Source organism: Strix aluco, chromosome Z (assembly GCF_031877795.1).
Source record: "Strix aluco isolate bStrAlu1 chromosome Z, bStrAlu1.hap1, whole genome shotgun sequence".
In the NCBI taxonomy this organism is placed as follows: Eukaryota; Metazoa; Chordata; class Aves; order Strigiformes; family Strigidae; genus Strix; species Strix aluco.
Window position 1 is genome coordinate 37,527,540 of NC_133971.1, and position 21,663 is coordinate 37,549,202.

General features: G+C 41.4%; 1 protein-coding gene across 1 annotated transcript in view; it reads right to left on the minus strand.

Annotated features, from left to right (window-relative positions):
• MLLT3 (MLLT3 super elongation complex subunit) overlaps positions 1-21,663 on the minus strand; it is a 142,562-nt gene that overhangs the window by 54,792 nt on the left and 66,107 nt on the right. Inside the window, exons 3-4 of the mRNA XM_074812114.1 lie at positions 7,493-7,575; positions 3,532-3,675 (exon numbers count right to left, since the gene is read on the minus strand). Coding sequence (XP_074668215.1) covers positions 3,532-3,675; positions 7,493-7,575 — 227 coding nt within the window. The remainder of the gene's footprint in view (positions 1-3,531; positions 3,676-7,492; positions 7,576-21,663) is intronic.

The window sequence follows — 21,663 nt, forward strand, 5'->3', positions numbered from 1 at the left end:
TTTTGCCCTTGACTGTAATGGGTGAGTCATCCCTTCCTGTCCTTTTCTCTATTTGTGAGCCTTTTGCTGCATTTTCTCCTTCCCATTCCTGAGGGGGAAGGAGTGAGAGAGTGGCTCAGTTCCCCTCTGGGCTTAAACCATGACAGCCAAGACCATCTACGTAAAAAGTCCCTCCATTGCAAACAATTTTTGTAATTGAGGTGTATTTCCCTTTTGGCTACATTTAGGAAAGAGACAGCTATACATCCAGTTTAAGTTTACTGACAAAATTATAGCAACTTCTGCACTGGGTAACTGCCCTTTGTCCTCCCATTAGTCAAACACAGAAACACACAGCCTGGCAGATGTACTTCAACCAGCTTTCAGAGCAAGTCCCTACTTTTACATTGCCCCTGTCACACTGGCAGCATATACTGCTTGTGTGTATGTATGTGTATGCATATGGCTATATTAAGTCAAGGCTACACAAACGAAGCAAAAGGTGGGAAGGAGCATATCACAGCAAACCACTAATTCTGCAGCAAGCATGCAAGCTCATCAAAAGCATAGCCAGAGCTCTCCAGTACAGCCATGCTATAGGTACTTTTCTCACTTGTTGCCTCCTTTCCACACTCTAAGTTTCCTGCTAGCTTACAGTTGCAAAAAAGAGTACCCGCCAATAGGTGGAGGACACTGCCATAGCCCATGCTTAAGCCAGGCACCCATCTGTGGCTGGTACCTGTCTGCTCCCACAATGAATCACTTCACTGACAAAAACCAGGAACATTATTAATTCCTCTCCTCAGCCCCTTCAACAAGTCAACAGCTCAGTGGGATCAGACAAGCTGGTGGAATAAGACACTGGTGGTGGTGTTAATGAAGCAAGGTGAGACAACAGCTAGGCTTTAAATAAGTCAGTTTAAACAGCCACGTAATCACACTCTGGACTCATCAGTATGTAAAGCATGAAGATCTAGTTAAAGTTTTGCTGTTCCCTCAAATATTTAGCTTGACTATATTTAAGCAGAGCAGAAGTCTAGCTAATCTCACAGCCTGTCTTTGATGTGGTCAATGGTGACAGTAACAGGCCATGCAGAAGTAGGGAGTTAGATGTGCTTGTTCACAAATGTTAAAAGGTTTTAAAAAACAGTTGGGTGGATTGGAGTATCTGGTACTGAATAACCATTAGAAACATGGCCAAAACAGTTAGTTTCGCAGTTTAATAACAGGGTACAAATGATACGGGAATTACAGAATAGATTGTACTAGGAAACATGTCGAGGGAGGTTATTGTCCCACTCTGTGCTGCAGAGTAAACCCAAGCAGCTTGTAGCCTCCAGAAGACAAAAGACAATGACACAAAGCATTTTAAGAATGGCTATGCTGATATATTCAGGGAAAGAATTTGATCAAAACACCCCACATTTCATTGTTTACAATTAGGCAGTATGTTTACTTTTGTTAACTCAAGAAACCTAAAATTGTAAGGCACAGAAAATGAGCAATAAAAGGGACACTTCCTATTTTTACCTTTTTAATCACTCCCACCATCCCCCAAAGTCCCTGCTGGCATCATTTAGATTTATTACACTTGTGGGTAAAACTTGCCCATTGACAACTGACCTGATACGATTAATATTAAAGCAGTGGCTCATGAAGTTTTCCAGAATACAATCTTGATGTTTTATTTGCAAACACACTAAAGAGTCAATACATTGTCCAGACATGGATACCCTCTTGCACCTAATAAATGCAAACACAAAACACAGCTCATGCTTCTATTTCAATACAACTATAGTTGCAACAGTTCTCTTCTCCAGGAGGATAACAAGGTCTTTCAGACTATACCCACTCCTTATATTTGCTTTGTTTTCAAAGATCCTCTTCAGCAGAGTAATATTCTCACACTAGCACCTTCTTATTTCCAGCCCAGAACCTACTATTGTCTAATTGTGCCAACAGGGCTACCGATTTTTGTTACAACAGTCCAAAAATATCAAGTTAAGCATGAGCATTTACATTAGTAAACCCACAATATGAAGGCTTGCTTAACATCTCTATCAGTAACCTGGATGAGGAGACAGAACACGCTCTTATTCACGAGGTTTGCAGATGACAACCAACTGGGGAAGGGAAGCAGCTGACATTCAAGAGCAGTGCTGCCACCAGGAAGGACCCAGACACTCTTAACACCAGCTTCATGAAATACAATCACACAAATGCCAAATGCTAAGCCCCTTCCGAGCAAGGCAGAGCCCTGCAGCCATGAGGCTAGGGCTGGAAAACAGCCTGAGGAGTGGGAGGGGGGGGCGGGGAGGGGGGTTGGCCCTGGGCACTGGAGGGCAGCAAGCTGAGCCAGGGCCACCCATGTGCCTGAGCAGCAACAAGGGCGAGCCAAGAGCCAGGTGAGGGCAAGGACTGTACCCTCTGCTTGGTGCTTGTCAGAACCCATCTGGGTACTGCCTCCAGTTTGGGTCCCCAACACAGAAACACCACCAACAAAATGGTGGGAGGTGAGAGGAATCTACTGAGGCACTGGGGCTGGTGCCCTTACCCTGCAAGGAGAGGCTGCAGGACCAGGGCTGGTTCAGCTTGGAGGAGGTACAGCTCTGGGGGCATGCAACAGCATGCCTGGCACCAATGGGAGGAAATGGAGGAGACACAGTCAGGCTCTTCACAGTGATGTATGGCAGGAGGGTGAGAGGCAGCAGCACAGGCTGACACACAAGAGGCTTGGGCTGCTGATAAGGAGAAGCATTTTCCCCATTAAGACAGGCCAGTGGTGGAGCCGGTGCCCAGGGAGGTTAGGCCACCTTCGGCCAGGGGAGGTTTCACAGCCTGACAAGAAGGGGTGAAGTCCTGAGCAGTCTAGGCTGACCCCATAGCTGAGCCTCTGGTGGTCCCTGCCAGCATGAATGATTCTGCCATTGTGCAAAACACAGCAGAACCATTTCCACTAACAAAGTGTAAACCTAAAGGTTTAGCCCTCTCCTCCCTCCAAATGGACAAACTTCCTTTGGGCTTTTTCATATCAATTAATTCTACCAACATGTAAAGAAGTCTTGGTAGATTTTCTAGTTCAGACTGTGCAACATATATTATATAACTTCAAGTAGGTTTATTTATACTTACAGTTTCTAACTTGTTCTACCTTATAACTACTGAATTTATTCTGCTTAATATAGAACTGTTTCTCCTTAAATAAGAGATATTTTATTTTCTTATTGCTTCCTCCCATCACAGTAGCCATCTCTGTAAAGTCAAGCAAGCAATGCTTCACATATAAGGTCTAACTTCTGCTTTTGCAGAAGTAAACATGAATCACTTGGTTGTGAAGACAGATATCTACTCATGTATTTAAGGTAGGCACATGCTCATTTGCTCACCCATTCCACTTAAAGACAACAAGCACTGAGCTCTTATACAAAGTTAATCACAAAAACACTTCACTTTGTTTCACTGTCAGGTCAATCTTTATTATTCTAATCATGTACCAGCAATAAGCAGCAACATCTTTATTGTGATGACTTTTGACATGGGTGCAGGACTCACCCCTCCTGCCTTTAGCAGCTTTCTTCTGAATTCCTCTGTTGGGTTGTTGAATGTGAGCTTTTCACAGCGGAGGTGATTTACAGGTGGGTGACCTTCAAGGTGCAGGAATAAGTCATAGTCAAATCGAACTTTCTTAGGTTCTTCCTAAGGGTGAAAATAACCAGATAGAAACATCTAGCACCAAAACTAAGTTGAAAACAAGGGCTCTATAAAGACTGTCAATTAAAATGAAAATTATGTCATTTTTAACCATTCTCTGTGTTCTCAGACACATGATGAAATTTACCATGCGTCAGCTGAGCTACAGTAAATCAGAGAAGCTCCCATCAGCCCATGACAACACATGGTAAAATGAATGAACTTCACAAACTTCATGCTGTCCTGACAAGGCTTAATTGAAGTGTTAGGTCGTGTTTAGCACAGGCTACAGACATACACATAGGCAAGTATTATGATTCAGCTGACACAAGGTAACTCTGCCAACAACACAATCATGTTTCTGAGCCCCAGACAGTACTGAAGACACTGCAGTATGTTTTGAACGCAAATATCTCCACTGAAGCCAAACATTACTGTTTTCTTCGCGAGTTATAGAAAGGCATAATAATGAAACTGCTGCAGACAATTATATCTGATTTGCTGTGTACAGGGTCTGCTCATTTACTAACAAAACTTCATTGCCTTGAATGAGTGTGGCCAGCTAGATTTCAAGTGTTTCACCACAGCTTCCAAGCAATTAAAATCCTCTGACACTGCAGCGAAAAAATTAAACTGAATGTTCCCTGTACCAATATGGAGAGAGAAAGAACAGGAAAGGCAAATTTATCTTGGAAGAAATCATCAGTGCTCTACTGCCCTAAGAAAGCCTCAGCTGAAAAAAGGACACTAGTGACATTCAATAGACTTCAGTTTGTAATACCAGAGAAAAGATACTAAGTATTTTTTGTGTTACACATTTACACAGTCCCTTCTAGAAGCTGTATATAAGTTAAACGCTCTTTTAAGGCAATATTAAGTAGCCCTTCCTCCAAAGGTCCTGATGCGCAACAGAGGCCATCAAACCAACATCAGTCTTAGTCAGAACACAAGTAAAAGGTCAAATTCAAGAAAAGCTTCAGCAAAAAGGGAACCATGAGGGAAGAGGAGGAAGAGATACAACAAAAATCTTAGCACATATCCAACACTGCATGTAGTCAAAATGTGTGCCCTGTTCAGTGACAGATGCTTTAAAAATTCATGTTAAAAAATGTATAGTTTGATTCAGGATTTCAAGGATATGAAGAATAGAAAGCATAGAAATCTCAGTTATTCTAAAAGTTAAATCAGGGGTTTCAAACACAGCCAAGGGACATCCTCATCATCCCATCTCTAGACTTGGAGCAAAGACAACAGAAGGGGACCTGAAATAAAAGGCCTGCAGTAGTCTGTTTCTGAAGACAGAAGAGAGAAGTTCCCTCAGAACTATTTTCTTGACGGACCACTTTCAAAGGCAACCATGGACGAAGATATTTCTTATTGTTAGAAAGATTAACACATGATTTCTTGCAGAAAAAAACGGAAGTGATTTACTTCCCGGTCTGCTTAGAAAACTGTGATGTTGCTACAGGCAAACAGTTGGTACCTCCAGCTTTGTCATAAAAGCAAAGTTATAAAAAATTACAAATGTGAGTCTTCAAAGAATTCTGTTGAAAGATTAACATAACCAGCGATTTCAAAGCAGACTTTTACTACACAAAGGACTCCCAGTACCACTGCTATTATTTCAAAATGGTGTGACAGTGAAGGCAGTATACACTGCAGTTCATAAGCCTTACCCTAAATGGACTATATTTTCCAGAGTAGGAGTCCTTTGACCTAAAAGCATTTTTTCAAGGACTTTGTCTCAATAGCTAACAGCTATAGTCTTGCTGCTGCTGAATTTGGGAAGGTGGGTTGTCTGTCATTTCCCTAATTCTTTAAAGTTTAGAATATTTTCCATCAGGGTGAAATGCCTATTAGATTTGCTACCATTTTCTGCTTAGTCCTGGGAACAGGCACCCTTTAATTCTCCATGGTCCAGGTGGCTTCCTGCACCCTTGTCTTCTCTATTCATTAGGGTACTTTCTGAATCAGAAATTGAAAAGTTGTCTACCTTGAATAAGTGATGATGGTCTGTCTCCTCTTCCTCCTTCTATCTCCTCTTTTTCTGTAATGGAATAACTGTGAAGTGGCTTAGGGGAGGAAGAGTAGCTGAGCCAGGAGAAAGCAGTAATTTGCCTCAGGAATGCCAGCTCAATTTTTGTGTCATTTTTCCTTTGTATTGTACCAACCCAGGGGAAGGGCATGCTGCTGCAGCTGTGTGAGTCGTATTCCATGACACCAAAATAGGGGTGAAGCATGTTTGCAAACTTCCTAATTCCACATGCTGCTTGAGGGTGAGGTGAGTTGTAATCACTGCTGCCCTCTTGATCTCAGTCTAAGCCACAACTCCTGCTGGAGAACTCCTGAGACTTGCAGGTCTCCACAGTCAGCAAAGGCAGCCAAAAGTCTGAGTGAAAAACAAAAAAAGAAATGTCGGGCAGGAAGCTTTCTATAGAGATGCTTCAATGATTGACGCACTGTCTTCTCACTTTGTCTGCCCAGTTTTGGGACGAGCTCTTAACAGAGAAGTTAAAGAGAAGGGGTTGCTTTCCATTAGGTTTCCTGAATGAATCAAAACTGCTTCCCTAATGGAGACAGAGCTAAAAAGCGTACTAAAAAGGCCAGTCAACTCACTGAAGCAGTTCTGTTTCCTTTTCCAACAGCAAACAGTGTAGTCTAAGCCCTGCTCTTCACAGATTGATACAGGGAACATTTCAGAATTACCTGTTCGAAATTTACAACTTAGTGCCTGAGCAGAACTATCCACACCTCACACCTTGTCAGCTTTCTGTGAAAGACAAAAGAATACTGGAACATCTACTTGAAGGCATATACAGCTAACAAAGTTGTACTCTTAACACAAATTTTAAGTGACCAGGGTTCCAACAAAAGTCTTTTACTATGCATTTCTATTTTCAGATTTAGTTTTTCACCAAGCATGCAACACATTAAAGATGTAACACTGACTTGATTAAAATAATTATGTTAAACCATATCTTGGTAATATAAAATAAACACACAGGTATCTTAGAAGTGCATACAAAGTATAACATCTCCACTGAGGCACATGACATACCAAAGGAACCTAAAATATTACAGTTATTAAGGCAGTGTACATGAAACCTTGCAAGCTTTTTGCTCTTTAATTCCACCTAAATCCAATTCTTTTCAGCTGAACAACTTATTAGTAATACAGACCCTGTTACGTACATTAAAAGAAATCTCTGTATTTGCTATCTAAGAGACCCACAGTAAGAGTAGCATTTACTTAGACTCAGAATTTGAGATACCACAATAATGCAAGCTTTGTAGAACAGCACTGGGTTTGTTTTTAAATGGTGCCCCCTGGTAATGTTGAGTTGAGTAGAATCAATGTTCACATGCAGTCTGAAAGAATCTTTTTTCAGACTGAGGATGCAGGATTAAAAAAAATACCGTTTTCAAAGATCAAAAACTGAATAAATTAAAAAGATCAGCAATACTAAAATAGAACGAGTTCATTATGAAATAAACATAATCAAGATCAGTTTCCTTTCTTAAAGTTTAAGTGGCCCTTGAACTTCCTGAAGCATTATTTAAGGTCTGTCCACTTCTGAGTAGGGCTAGTAATTCTTCTGAATAATTACATTCAATTTATTTTACCAGGTAATCCTAATTTCATAGTTATGTACTAAATACAGTTATGCATTGCTAAAAGTTATAGTGACTTTGAATTGAGGAACAGTGCTGACAAAGATAGCTTTAAACCTAATTTTATGAATTAAACAAAATCTTTAAAGAACCCTGATTTCCACATGATTTTTTAATTATTTTTTTAAATTAAAAGTATTTCATTCCATACCTTGTTTTTGAAGTAAACCTCAATTGGTAAAATGAAACCAGCATACCCAGATTCTTCAACTTTGTAGGGTGGATCCTTGCACACTGAAACGAAGAGAAAAACCTGTATTTAACACCAAAAAAAAAAAAATGTTTTAAATGCACAAGCAAAGCACAAGATCAAATAATCTGCTACAATCTGTGGCAGCACCATTGCAAAACTGCACACAGAGTAGGACATATCTGTGCACAACTCAATGTGAATTTTGCAAGCAAATCGTTCCTGCCTGTATACAACCTACAGTTTAGGGATAGCAATTCTTTTTTTTTCCCCGCAATCCTTTCAAACTGCTAAAGCAGAACCACCAGGAACTTCAACACCAGGGGGACCCACTGGGTATACAACCAGGCAGCCAAGGCTTGCTCTAGGAATGGAAAATACATAGGATCCCACCCTGAGATAGTTACATAGATGGCAGAAGAACTGCCATTCATGTATTCATAACCTGCTACTAATAAAATCCTAATTCTAATAAATATTTGAAATAAATTAATTAATTGAATTAGAACTAATGCTAATAAAACTGGAAACTGCATTACTGGGGGGGACACACAACAGAACATTCCAGTATATAGTGAAGAACCTCATGAAGGTTAACTATTGTGTTATGTTAAAACAGTATCCAGGTTTACCCTATAGGAGTCAGACTTCATTAACATGACAGTGAGTATTACTAGCTCCAATATACAATCTTTTCCTTCGAGTTTTCAGTTTAATGAAAGGACTTTCAGTTATATGAAATCCCCATGGTATTGAACATGAGGTCTCTGTAGAAACTGGCACTAGCCTGTCAACTCCGTCCAGTGACCAAAAGGAGGTTGTTACAGAACTTGGAACAAAAGCCACCTCTTCCTTCTCTCGTTTGGCTGTGTGACAACCTCATTATAGAATTCATGTCCATGTAACACATAAGCACAAAGGTAGGCTAAGCTTGAGAAACCACACATCTCATGCAGCATCAACTTAGGTGCTTCCAAATGCTGCACTGATATGCATGACAACCCATGTCATGTGCACTACCATCTCAATGGCATCACAGGACAATGACAGTTTCTCTACTGTAGACTGGCAGAATGATGCAAGTCATACACAAAGGGTTGACTTCTTCAGAAACATTTGCTCAAGCTCTACCAATCTTGCTGACAAAAAAAAAATTTAGACTTCCAAATGGATCATCATTTGTTAAGATGTACGCTTTTTTCAGAACTGCCTGGTAGCTGCTCACTGCACTGTATCAGGTGCAACTTAAACTGTAATTTACAAAACATGCCTTGCCATCAACTGTGAAGGGCCTGAATACCAAAATTATTCTTTTTAGCAAAGCACCACAGATGGGCATTTACCACCCTCTATCATCCTGAAAACATGACAAGGGCCATCAGACACACCCAGGAATGTAACTGCTGCTACATTATGGTCAGTACATCAGCTTTCTGAGGACATGCAAACTTGGTTAATCCCCAAATAAATGAACACAGCAGAATTTTCTCCTACTACCTTGCCATTCTCCTCTTGCTCTGCTAGCACCAGACCCACACAGGGACTTCAAGAATGAGGAAGATTCCAAGTCCTTGCTCATCTACAGCAGCTGGCTATCACTACTCAGTTCACTTCATGCAATCAATGGAAAGGGAAAAGGATGACAAAAACTGAGCAAGAATAATCTAATTTCCAGGCTTTTCTGCAACACTGTCCTACTGCAGCTACAGAACTCAGTTTGCTTTTCTTGGCAGGAAAAAAGAGGACCTATAGTTTATAAAGCAGGATTTCAAAGATTTTGAAGAAAAGTGTTATAATGATAGGTCAAATCTGAGAGGTTGTTTCACCCATACAAAGCTTTTAAGTTGGAAACTAAGCATTTTGTGTTAGAACCTCCCAGAAATAGTATTTCACCTTATATTGACGTCTTCCCTTAGGAGGGCTTACCAGCATTTGAAAAATGCAAATATAATAGTCCTAGTTAAGCACAGTGGCAGATTTACAGGAATACATACTGACAACTTTTTCAGTGAAAGATAAAGAAACCTTCCTGCTCCTCCTCTGCCTTCAGAAGACAACTTGGGGAGAAAGCCTTCACAGTATTATTTGAATGGCCATACAAGGTTCAGAAGTGTGAAATCCACTTATATAAAAACAGGGAAAGATTATGCAGCAGGTATTTATCCAGATGAAAACACAGAAACTTTAGAAACTGTAATAATACATTAACTGTTACAGAGATTTCTAGCTTCATTATGTGACAAGTCACAAATCACTTTTTTTAAAAAATAAGTATCATGTCAACTTCTGAGCACTTAATTAGTGCAGAAAACACTGTCAGTATAAATATTTCTCATTCTCTTCCTCAAATGTCTAGTCTTTCAGATTTACACAGCTGTTAGCCATGCTGAATAGTACCTTGTCAAAGTGTCACATTACAGTTCTGAAAACAAAGTCTGTTACACTTTCAGGCTTTGTTGAAACTTGGGTGATGTGTTACAAAACACTAAATCACAAGGAAACCACTTTGGGTGCCTTCCCAAACTGAAAGATGGGCTTTTAATAGAAGGAAAATTCTATAGTCTTGTGAAAGAAACCTTCCTGAAAATAGAAGTGACTGAGCAAAGCTCCATGCTACTGCATACATGCAGACTGCAACTAAAATGATCACTGGCATAAAACCTTCGGTTTGTTGAACTGCCTGTGCTGGTTTTGGCTGGGGTAGAGTTAGTTTTCTTCACAGCAGCTAGTACTGGGCTCTGTTTTGGATTTTTGCAGAAAATAGTGTTGGTAAGACAGGGATATTTTCATTATTGCTGAGCAGGGCTTACACAGTGTCAAGGCCTTTCTTGCTTCTCACACCACCCCACCAGTGAGTAGGCTGGGGGTGCACAAAAAACTGGGAGGGGGCAGAGCCAGGACAGCTGACCTCAAGTGACCAAAGGGATATCCCAGACCATATGACATCATGCTGAGCAATAAAAGCTGGGGGAAGGAGGAAGGGGGGACGTTTGGAGTTATGCTGTTTGTCTTCCCAATAACTGCTACGCGTGATGGAGCCCTGCTTTCCTGGAGATGGCTGAACACCTGCCTGCTGATGGGAAGCAATGAATGAATTCCTTGTTTTGCTTTGCTTGTGGGCACAGCTTTTGATTTACCTATTAAACTGTCTTTATCTCAATCCATGAGTTTTCTCACGTTTATCCTTCCAATTTTCTCCTCCATCCCACTACAGGGGAGTGAGCGAACAGCTGTGTAGGGCTCAGTTGCTGGCTGGAGTTAAACCACAACACTGCCACAAGTAGCAACAGGGGCTGCAATGACGTGTATGGTTTAGCTCAGCCAACAGGCAACCATTCTAGCAAGGTTTGTTGAGTGGAGAAGAGAGAAGTCACAAGAGTTTTGTAAATCACAGAAAAGGTAGAGAGAAAAAAATAACAGGAGAGGAAAAAAAACACCCTGTACTGGAGAAAGAAAAGAGAAACAAAAGCAAGTTACAAGTCTAGACCAACGGAGAAAAGCCAACAACAGAAACTAGGAAGGAGTGATTCTGAAGAGGAAGTACCTGGAAACCCTAACAGGCTTCTCAAAGCTTGTCAAAAAAGCAGCTACACTAGACCAGATCGATAAGCAGAAAACACTACCCCCTTCTACAGACAAACAATTAATTTCCTCCTCAGAGGGACAGAAGCATCTTCCCAATGACCGCTTCCCTCCTTTGAAGGAGGACCTATAGATGCATTTCAAGCAACAGATAAACAAAGTCTCTTGCATAACGTTATCACTAAGACTTAATTATTTGGTCAGGTTTTTTTCTTATGGAAACAGCTTGTATGATCACAATGCGTTTCCTCCCTCTCTCCTGTATCTTTTGACTAGGTGGTCCAACTTCAAGCCAGTCTCCACAACATTAAGGCCCTACAGATTCTTACAGATGCAGTTAAAAATTATCGCCTGCACTGAGAAGGCAGTTGCAGAGAACATCTTCACTGAGATGCAGGGAGAAGCAGCCAGCAGTATGCAGAATTACAAACCAGTTATAACACAGTGTCTCTTCTCACGAGAACTGTAGGGCCAGGAGTAGAGAAGTAAAGAGAAAAGCAAAACTATGCAGATTTCTTTAAGCCCACCGGTCACAGAAAAAGCTGGGGTTTTTTGTTGCCTGTGTAAGACAAGATAAGCATGATACTATTAATAACTATACAGAATGCAGGATCATTTTTATTCTTCCATAAATTAAAGCTTTAATCTTAGGTATTCGCAAATGCATTTGCTAAACATAGACCAGTCTCCTAAAGCAATTCTAGGTGCAATTTTGAAATAAAAATAGGAGTTTATGCAACACAATTATACAGCGAAAGTCCATCACTTCTGTTCATCATGTTTCATTGTACTTCGGGGTGAACACTGCTATAGTAAGTAGTAACACTGGTAGGTTTGAGGCCACAGGAGGGAACTTAGATCAAACAGGGCTCTATCTATAGCAGAAGCTGTTCAAATACTGCATAGGAACTTGAACTTATGTGAAACTAAAAGATTACACAAGCTGTTAAATGATGAAGGGAAGAGGGGAAGGTGTAGAAACTAGAGCAAGAAGACTCAGGTCCTATGACAAGAAGTAGTTCTCATAGGTGGAACATAATTTTTCCATAATGTTAGGGAAGCATACACATATACACACATGCAACTGCACAGGTACTGATCTCCAGTACTCTACACACCTCAGGTGCTCATGTACAGTATACTGTATTTCCCTTGAGGGGAACTATTTAGGCCCTCAGCTGCAATCCTAGCTGTATTGCAAACACTTCACAAACAACAGAAATAGTTAGAAGTATGTTGGTTGTACTGACCTATTAATTTTGACCATCCTTCCCATACATGCACATGCAGTAATCTGCAGCTGATAAAGATTATTGAAATACTCAATACAAACAAAATGCGCCTTCCAGAGATCACTGCAAGATATCGATGTGCATCTTTAAATGAAAGCTCAGTAACAACACTATCATTGCTAGTACACAATGTTATTAACAAGGATTTCTTCTCCATATGATCTCAGTATCTGTTTTGGTAAAATTGCCTATTATACTCATTCTGTATATAAGAAAGAGATACGTGCGTGTTCAATTCTCATTCAATGCACTCTACAACTTGATAATGCCAGCATAATGAGTTACCAAGATCACAGCAAGCCAGGACAGGAATTTATGAATTGTAGACTATCTGTCCCCTATTTATGTGGGGAGATATGACTTCTCTACAGTTCAGATAAATGACTTAAACCATTTATCTCAAATGTTTTGCTTCTTTATTCCCCAGTTGAAGCACTGCTTTTTCATTTGTTGTGTTCAGGCATGCATTCCCATGCGTTGCATCAGACATTAATTGACACCTAAGGAACCGATGCCATCAAGCTATGATGATGCATTTTACTAACAGTGATCACACTGGGGACTTTGGAGGTAACAGTAACAAAATTCTAGTAAGAGTTAAAGCTTTTAAAAAGGATAGCATGAGATTCATTTGCCACTGAACACTGTCAAACACTTCATTGTGAATACATCTTTCCTTTATTAAAAATGCAGTCAGAATGAGTAAGGAAAGGCAGAAGTTTCTTTTAGGCAGATACTGACACAACATCAGGATGATGCAGAATAGTGACTGTAACAATTCACAAACATTTTGTGCACCCTGCAGGATACACCAAGTGGTTTCTTGGAGGAACTGAAGCCTTCTGATAGAGAACTGGTTTAATTGTAACTTTTTTGTACTGGTATTTTATAGACTCTTGCCTATAATTTTCTCACCCTTCAACCAACTTTTCCCTCTATCCATCACCATCTCCATTAAAAGAAGTCTCACAACAAAGGGGTGGCATTCACTTTCAGAGGAAGACAGACTGTGGTACTGAATCCCTCCTGCAGTAAGAAGTTAGCTTTAAACATTTGACTGTGATTTCTATAAAAGTTCTTTGACTCTGCTGCTCAGTAGCTCACCTTCCCAGCTGGTGGGCTCCAGTATACAAAAAGAGCGAAGAAGAGAACAGGTCCATTATGGCCTACCTTCAGGCACACCTCAGCCATTAATACCAACAAATTCCTAGGCAGGTTCAAACAAAAGCTAGCAAAAATTATCCAGTTGAGTGTGGGTTAAATGGTACCTTATACACTAGGAACAAGGAATTCCCATTTGCTTAACACCTTATGCTGACAAGTATTTCATGAGACAGATATAACCCTGAAGTGAAAGCACAGAGAGAACTGAGTTTTCAGCATTGCATTTACAATCATACCAAGTTCCCTGCCCTATACACTGAATGTCCAGATTCCCACCACTTTGACCAGCTGGATAGTATCGCAAGATACAGTTTATAAGCCCTTAAATAAAGTGAACCCCGGCTAACTTTTGAAGTGACATTTTCTGTATATAAGGTCTACTCCCTGACCACTGGATAGCTTCTTCATCAATTGAGATCAAACTGATACACAAGACAGGAGAGCAGGGAAGGTGAAAAAGACTCCATCATGCCCAACAAGATTTTCCAAATCCAGGTCTTACTGGAGTACTTAACTCAGCACTGTCCTTTAAACATTGCTAAAAGACCAGCAGAGAGAGTAGTAAACAGCCATTCTCTCACAATCAAATTTCTTACCACGGCAAACAAAATGAGCCTAACAAAGATTGGGTGTTTTTTGTTTGGCTGGGGGGATGGGAGTTGGTTGCTTTTTGTTTGTTTTTTTACATGGTTAAAAGGCCACATATGCCATCCTAACTCTTTCTAGTAGCACACAAAGACAGCAGTAAGCCTTGAACACACAATTTTGAGTTTCTAAAATACAGCAGTGAGCTTCCTACACCCTCCAATTCACACAGAGCAATCTGCAGTTTTGCATTTACAATGCCATCAATAATTTAGATAACTTTAAAGGTGGTTTTCTGTAATTTAATGGTTTCTTACATTAATTCTCAGAGCACGTATGCTACCTGTCTGCAGGTCCTAGAAACAATTGAGAACATAAAGCTGTAAATTGAACAGATCCAGGAATTCCTAATTTCAATTTTTTTCTGCAGCACATATAAAACACCCCCTGGCCTTTGAAAGTACAATCACCAAGTGTTTTGACATAAACTGAGATTGGAAGGGGGACCTAAGGTATCCTCACTATTTCATAATGCTGTGCAAGCCCGTTTAATGTACACATGCTGCAGATGGGCAAGAATGCATTTCACCCATTAACAGTAAAGGATGAAGCAATCTGTACCGGCAGAGTACAGGCAAGGGCTACCTTAACTTGGAAGTTCCCTCTTTCGTTGCAAGTTATACTGTTGACATTCACGCAACTTATTTGTCTAGTATTTTCCAGCTTTGCTGAATTGGAAGAAGAAAGGGAAAGGATTTAAAAGCTTCACTTCATATGTCAGATTCTGGAGCAATACTGGTGGCAACAAGTCACCTACCTGACCTTGAAATGCCATATTAAACAATGTTTTCCCAGCCGTTCCAGTACTTCCAGCAGCAGGAGCACTTTTCTTGACTGCCCCACCATACACAGACATCAAAAGATCCTAAGGCAAGCTTTCTAACTTCAGTACACGTCCCAGATGGTGCAGAAGGCCCTCCTCTTGACTCAAGGACACAGAAAGCTATTTAGCTATATTCTGCACTGCACACACAAGCAACAATCCTTAATGAGACACACGAAAGTTACTGGAGATGTCTAGGACCATTCATAGTTCATGCCTCCCATCTCTTCCATCTACTCCCTTAGGTTTCCTCCAGATAAGACAGGAATGAGAGAGAGAAAATAAAACAGTATTTTAAAACTAGTTATTCCTACACTATATTTCACCTTTTCATTCTAGATTTTCTTTCCAACAGGAAATGGTTTGCAAAAAAAGACTATTAGAAGAAAATGTAACTCAGGTATCAATGGACTGGAGTAAATGACTTCCAGAAAGTACCTGGTCTAAGTCTTCCTTAGAAAAGCATGACACTGAAGAAAAAGAAAAATCCTTGAACAGGAAAGATCCTTAGCAACTGAACTGCAGCTAAGGCTGTCTGGATAATACTATAACAAACCAGACCATTATTTTTGTGCAAAAAACATTAGCTATAACATTAAAAACTCTGACTATAAACATCAATTTCTTCTGTAGATACTATTACTATTTTAAGAGTAATAAAAATTCCAAGAAATTGTGCATTAATGCATCTTCATATTTGTATACAAAATACAGCCCTTGGGAGTTTCTCTTTTACTGAGGAAAACCGGTGCCACAATTGCAGGATTTGAAATAATTTCTATCTTGGTTATTAACTATATACTTCTCCCTGCTCAGTAAAAATACTTTGCATAGAGAATCTTTTATCTTAACTTCCAGACACTTGAGAAAGTAAAATAAATAGCTACTTAGTTCTTATTTTAACTTCATTATCCTATGCAAAGATCAAACTGGAAACAAATATTTTCAGAGCTATCAAAACTACTCTGTGTTCCAGTGATGCCATACTTGTGTTAAATTTTTTCCGTCAAACTGCAAGCCAAGGCTAAGAATTTTTCCATCACACCTCTCAGTTCTTTGTGGTTATTTTACTTCATTAACAATCAAGCAAACATAATTTCTTTTATTTATAAGGCTTTTTATTCTATGGAGCACATATGGTAACTCAGAAAAATATCAGAACATTTCTCTTGTAAAGAACAGTGTCATATGAAATCTGTGTTTGCATCAGCCTTAAGAAGGTAAGGTTCCCCATCTGGGAATGCTTAAAACCAGAAAAACTGGCTGCTGCCTAATGCTCAAAGTCTATGTGAATCTTTCCAATGTATTAAGAAACAAGAGCTGAGAATCCATGTCTGTAATGCTGTCTGGTAGAACTTCTGTGAAAATTTGGTAGCAACGAACAAAATCTGTTACTGCACTCACCATTCATCATTATGACTAGTCATCAGAGATGTAGCTGACTTTTACATGACAATTAAAAAGAAACCCATAAGCAGTTCCAGTAACAAAAGCAAGTGGATTTCTGAATGGCTAGAACAGCTCCTGGACTTCGTCAGCACTCTCCAGCAAAAGCCAAGTAACAGAGAACATTTCTTCACAGAAGATGAAATGAGTTATTTAAAACTAAGAAATCAACCTAAGAGATTAGGGCACACCACCATGAAAGTAGCATAATTCAGTTACTGTTCACAAAAAATACAGCGTTTGAAATAATATTAACTAGTATCTAAGAGCAAGACAGTAATTCAATAGAATTGGCAGATCTTCATTATTTGCCTGTTGCAATACCATTCTGCACTTAGAGGAACAATATCCATTGCGTATCTTTATCACCCTTTGAAGCCTGCAGACAGACTGCACTGTATTTTAACTTGGGTCAGCAGAAAACTGCTTCTTAAGAAACTACTTCAATATTAATTGCAATATTTCTTTCTTCTTATTTAATATACTGGAAAACAAAATCAATTTTGCTTCTGTCATCTACCTGATAGTATTCCTGATGCTGTTCAGAGCAGCTGCATATAAGATTATGAGTGCTAGGCTACATTCCATAGTTATTTTAGCAACTGGAGAGTGAGCCTAAGAGAAGAAACATACCTCTTCAAACACATTTTATTAATACCATTCACCAGCAAATGGGAAAATAAAGTATGCTTTCCTAAATTAAGCAAAACATTGACATATTAATATGATATGAGCTTAAAACTATAGAAGAGTACTGCCAAGGCAGGAACAATTATTTACACAGTGTGTTTAGAAGACTGTGCCTGCTCTTCCTGGCTTTCACTTAATATTACTTATGTAACAGTCCACTATAAAGCTCTACAACCAAAAATACCTTGAAGTACAGAGATTTGAAGTCTGCGTGCAAACAGATTTATAACAAATATGATGTAAATGCATGCTCCAGGCATTAAAAGTATCTTAAGAGCTGTGTTTGCGTGAAGGTAATGCAGATGTGTATGTTGGCATGCATGTAACAATCACAACAATTATACTACTCAGCTGCTTGACATTTTGAGGAAGAGAACAAAACAGGTAGCCAAGTGAGGCTAATGATGAGTGATTTATAATCATAGAAATATATCATATATCATAGAAAACTAAGATTTTCTTCAAACAGAAATAATTAAAATTGCAATGCTGTTTCTGACCACTATGGCACACCTACAGCTTCATTCTTCTGCCCCAGAGAGGTAGAACAAACTATTTCACTCAGAAGGAACCTACAATGATCATCTAGTCCAACTGCTTGACCATTTCAGGGCTGACCAAGTTAAAGTATGTTATTAAGGGCATTGTCCAAATCAATCACCTCTTTAGGAAGCCTGTTCCAGTGTTTGACCACCCTCGCAGTAAAGAAATGCTTACTAATGTCCATTCTGAACCTCCCCTGGCACAGCTGTGAAACACTCCCATCCACCCTGTCACTGGATCCAAGGGAGAAGAGACTAGCACCTCCCTGGTGTAGAGGGCAGTGAGATCACCCCTCAGCCTCCTCTTCTCCAAGCTAGATGAACCCAGACGCCTCAGCCACTCCTCACAGGACATTCTTTCCAGCCCTGTCACCAGCTTTGTTGCCCTCCTCTGGATGCATTCAAGGACTTTCAGATCCTTCTTAAATCGTGGGGCCCAAAACTGCACGAAGTGCTCAAGCTGAGGCCACACCAATGCTGAATACAGCGGGATAATCAGCTCTTTTGACCATCTGGTTATACTGTGTTTGATGCAGTCCAGGATGCAGTTTCCCCTCTTGGCTGCCAGCGCACACCACTGGCTCATGTTGAGCTTAAAGACAACCAGCACCCTCAGATCCCTTTCTGCAGGGCTGTGCTGTAGTCACCCCTCTCCCAATTTATACTTGTGCCCAATGTTACTTCGTCCTGGCATTTCAACTTGTTAAATATCATCCCACTAATCATAACCCAATGCTCTAGCCTATCTAGATCCCTCTGCAAGGCCTCTTGTCCTTAAGAGAGTCAACAGCAGCTCCCAGTATGGTATCATCAGCAGTCTTGCAAATCGTGCATTCAATTTCTGTCTCCAGATCATTGATATTGAACAGAACTGACCCTAGAATAGAACCCTGAGGAACACCACTGGTGACCTGTCACCAGTGAGATGTAACCCCATTCACTACAACCCTTTGATCTCTGCCCTTCAGCCAGTTCTTCAGCCAGTGCACTGTGAACCCACTCATACCACAGTTGGACTACTTGTCCAGACTACATCCACCTCCTCCCCTTCATCCACTAGGCAGGTGATCTTATCGTAGAAGGATATCAGACTAGTTAACCAGGACTATTCCTTTGTGAACCGATGTTGACTGTGCCTAATGATTGTATTTTCCTTTAAATGCGATTCAAAAGTACCCAGGATAACCTTCTCCATAATTTCTCCAGGAACTGAGGTTAGACTAAGAGGTCTGCAGCTTCCTTGGTCTTCCCTCTTGCCCTTTTTGCAGATTGGAATAACATTAGCTAGCTTCCAGTCACCAAGGGACCTCCCCAGAAGGCCCAAGACCTTTGGCAGATAATCAAGAGGGGCCCTGCCATAACATAACCTAGCTCCTTCAGTACTCTGGGATGAATCCCATCAGGCCCTGTTGTGGTTTGAGCCCACAAGGCAACTGAACATCATGCAACCGCTCCCTCACTCCTTCCTCCCCAGGAATGGGAAGGAGAAAAATACAGCAAAAGGCTCAGGAACTGAGATAAGGACAGAGAGGGATGACTCACCCATTATGGTTACAGGCAAGAGACAGACTCATTAGGGAAACAAAAAGAAAAAGAACATCAGTTAAATTCAGGCAGTAACAACAACACTTAACAGACAGACTAGGACAGTGAGAAGTATAACCACATCTTAAAAACACCTTCACCCCACCCTTCCTGGACTCAGTTTTGTTCCAGATTTCTATACCACCTCCTCCTCAGCAGCACAGGGGGCAGTGAATGGGGGGTGCAGTCAGTTCCACTGCTCCTTCCTCCTCAAGGGGAGGACTCTTTGCAGTCTTCCCCTGCTCCAGTGTGGGGTCCCTCTCACAGGAGACAGTCCTCCACAAATTTTATCTGACATGAGTCCTTCCCACAGGCTGCAGGTCTTCATGAACCACTCTAGCGTGGGTCCCTCCCAGAGACAAACTGCCCCAGTGCACGCTTCCCTTAGAGTCGTGGCCTTCTTTGGGCGCAGCCACCTGCTCCAGCATGGGGTCCTCCACAGGCCGCAGGTCAGCATCTGCTCCACCATGGACCTCCATGGGCTGCAGGGGGACAGCCTGCCCTCTCACCACAGGCTGCAGGGGGGTCTCTGCTGTGGTGCACCTCCCACCCTTCCTCTTTTCTTCCACTGACCTTGATGTTTGCAGAGGTGTCTCCCTCACAACTTCTCCTCACAATGCCAAGTCGTCCTCCCATATTCCCCTTTTTAAATATATGTTATCACAGAGGTGCAGCCACCATCGCTAATTGGCTCAGCCTTGGCCAGAGGTGGGTCTGACTTGAAGCCAGGGGAGCTTTGAGAAGCTGCTCACAGTGGGCCACTGCTGTAGCCCCCTCCCCTGCTAGACACACACAAAATGCATTGATGATAACTTCCTTCTACAAGTGATAGAGGAGCCAACGAGGAAGGTGCTATACTGGACCTTATTCTCACCAACAAGGAGGAAGGAGGGGCTGGTGGGGAATGTGAAGCTCAAGGACAGCCTTGGCTGCAGTTACCATGAAATGGTAAAGTTCAAGACCCTTAGGGAAGTGAGAAGGACACACAGTAAGCTCATTACCCTGGACTTCAAAAGAGCAGACTTCGGCCTCTTCAGGAGAGCTGCATGGCAGAGTCCCATGGGGTAAAGCCCTGGAGAGAAGAGGGGCCCAAGAAACCTGGTTAATATTCAAGGATCACATCCTCCAAGCTCAGGAGCAATGCATCCCGACAAGGAGGAGGTCAGGTAAAAATACCAGGAGCCTGCATGGATGAACACGTAGCTCCTGGACAAGCTCAAACATAAAAAGGAAGCCTACAGAGGATGGAAGCAAGAACAGATAGCCTGGGAGTAATACAGAGAAATTGTCCAAGCACCCAGGGATCAGGTTAGGAAGGCCAAAGCCCTGATAGAATTAAATCTGGCCAGGGACATCAACTGCAAGAAAAGCTTCTATAGGTACATCAAGGATAAAAGGAAGACTAGGGAAAATGTGGGCCCTCTCTGGAAGTAAACAGGACACCTGGTTACTCAGGACATGGAGAAAGCTGAGGTACTCAATGACTTTTTTGCCTCAGTCTTCACTAGCAAGTGCTCCAGCCACACCACCAAAGATGCAGAAGGCAAAGGCAGGGACTGGGAGAATGAAGAACTGCCCACTGTAAGAAAAGATGAGGTTTGAGACCATGTAAGGAAACTGATGGTGCACAAGTCCATGGGAACTGATGAGATGCATCTGTGGGTCCTGAAGGAACTGACAGATGAAGTGGTTAAGCCACTATCCATCATATTTGAGAAGTCGTGGCAGTCCAGTGAAGTTCCTGCTGACTGGAAAAGGGGAAACATAACTCCCATTTTTAAAAAGTGAAAAAAAAAAAGGAAGACCCAGGGAACTACAGGCCAGTCAGTCTCACCTCTGTGCCCAGCAAGATCATGGAGTGGCTCCTCCTGGTAACTATGTTAGGACATATGGAAAATAAAGAGGTGATTTGTTACAGCCAACATGGCTTCACTAAGGGCAAATAGTGTCTGACAAGTTTGGTGGCCTTCTACAACAGGGTGTCCTGGTTTCAGCAGGATAGAGCTAACGTTCCTTGGGCTGAGAGGGAGCCCAGCTAGAGGGCCGGGCCGATCGATCACTGGAGCATTCCGTACCGTGTGACGCCATGCTCAGTATACAGGCGGACGCGGGCTCTCTCATGTGCCATCTTCAGTTTCCGGGGAGGCGTGGCAGGATTTTCTGGTGCAGTCAGATCGCTGCTGTGGGGGGGACGGGCTACATACTGGTCGCCGCACTCGGTGAGCTACTACTGCATTTTACCTGGTTTGGATTTACATCTTGTCATTGTTGTTTCTCTTGTGACTATTAGTAAATTCCCTTTTTTTTTATTCAACCTATGATTTTTTTTCTTTTTGTCTCTCCCCTATTTCACCAGGGAGAGGG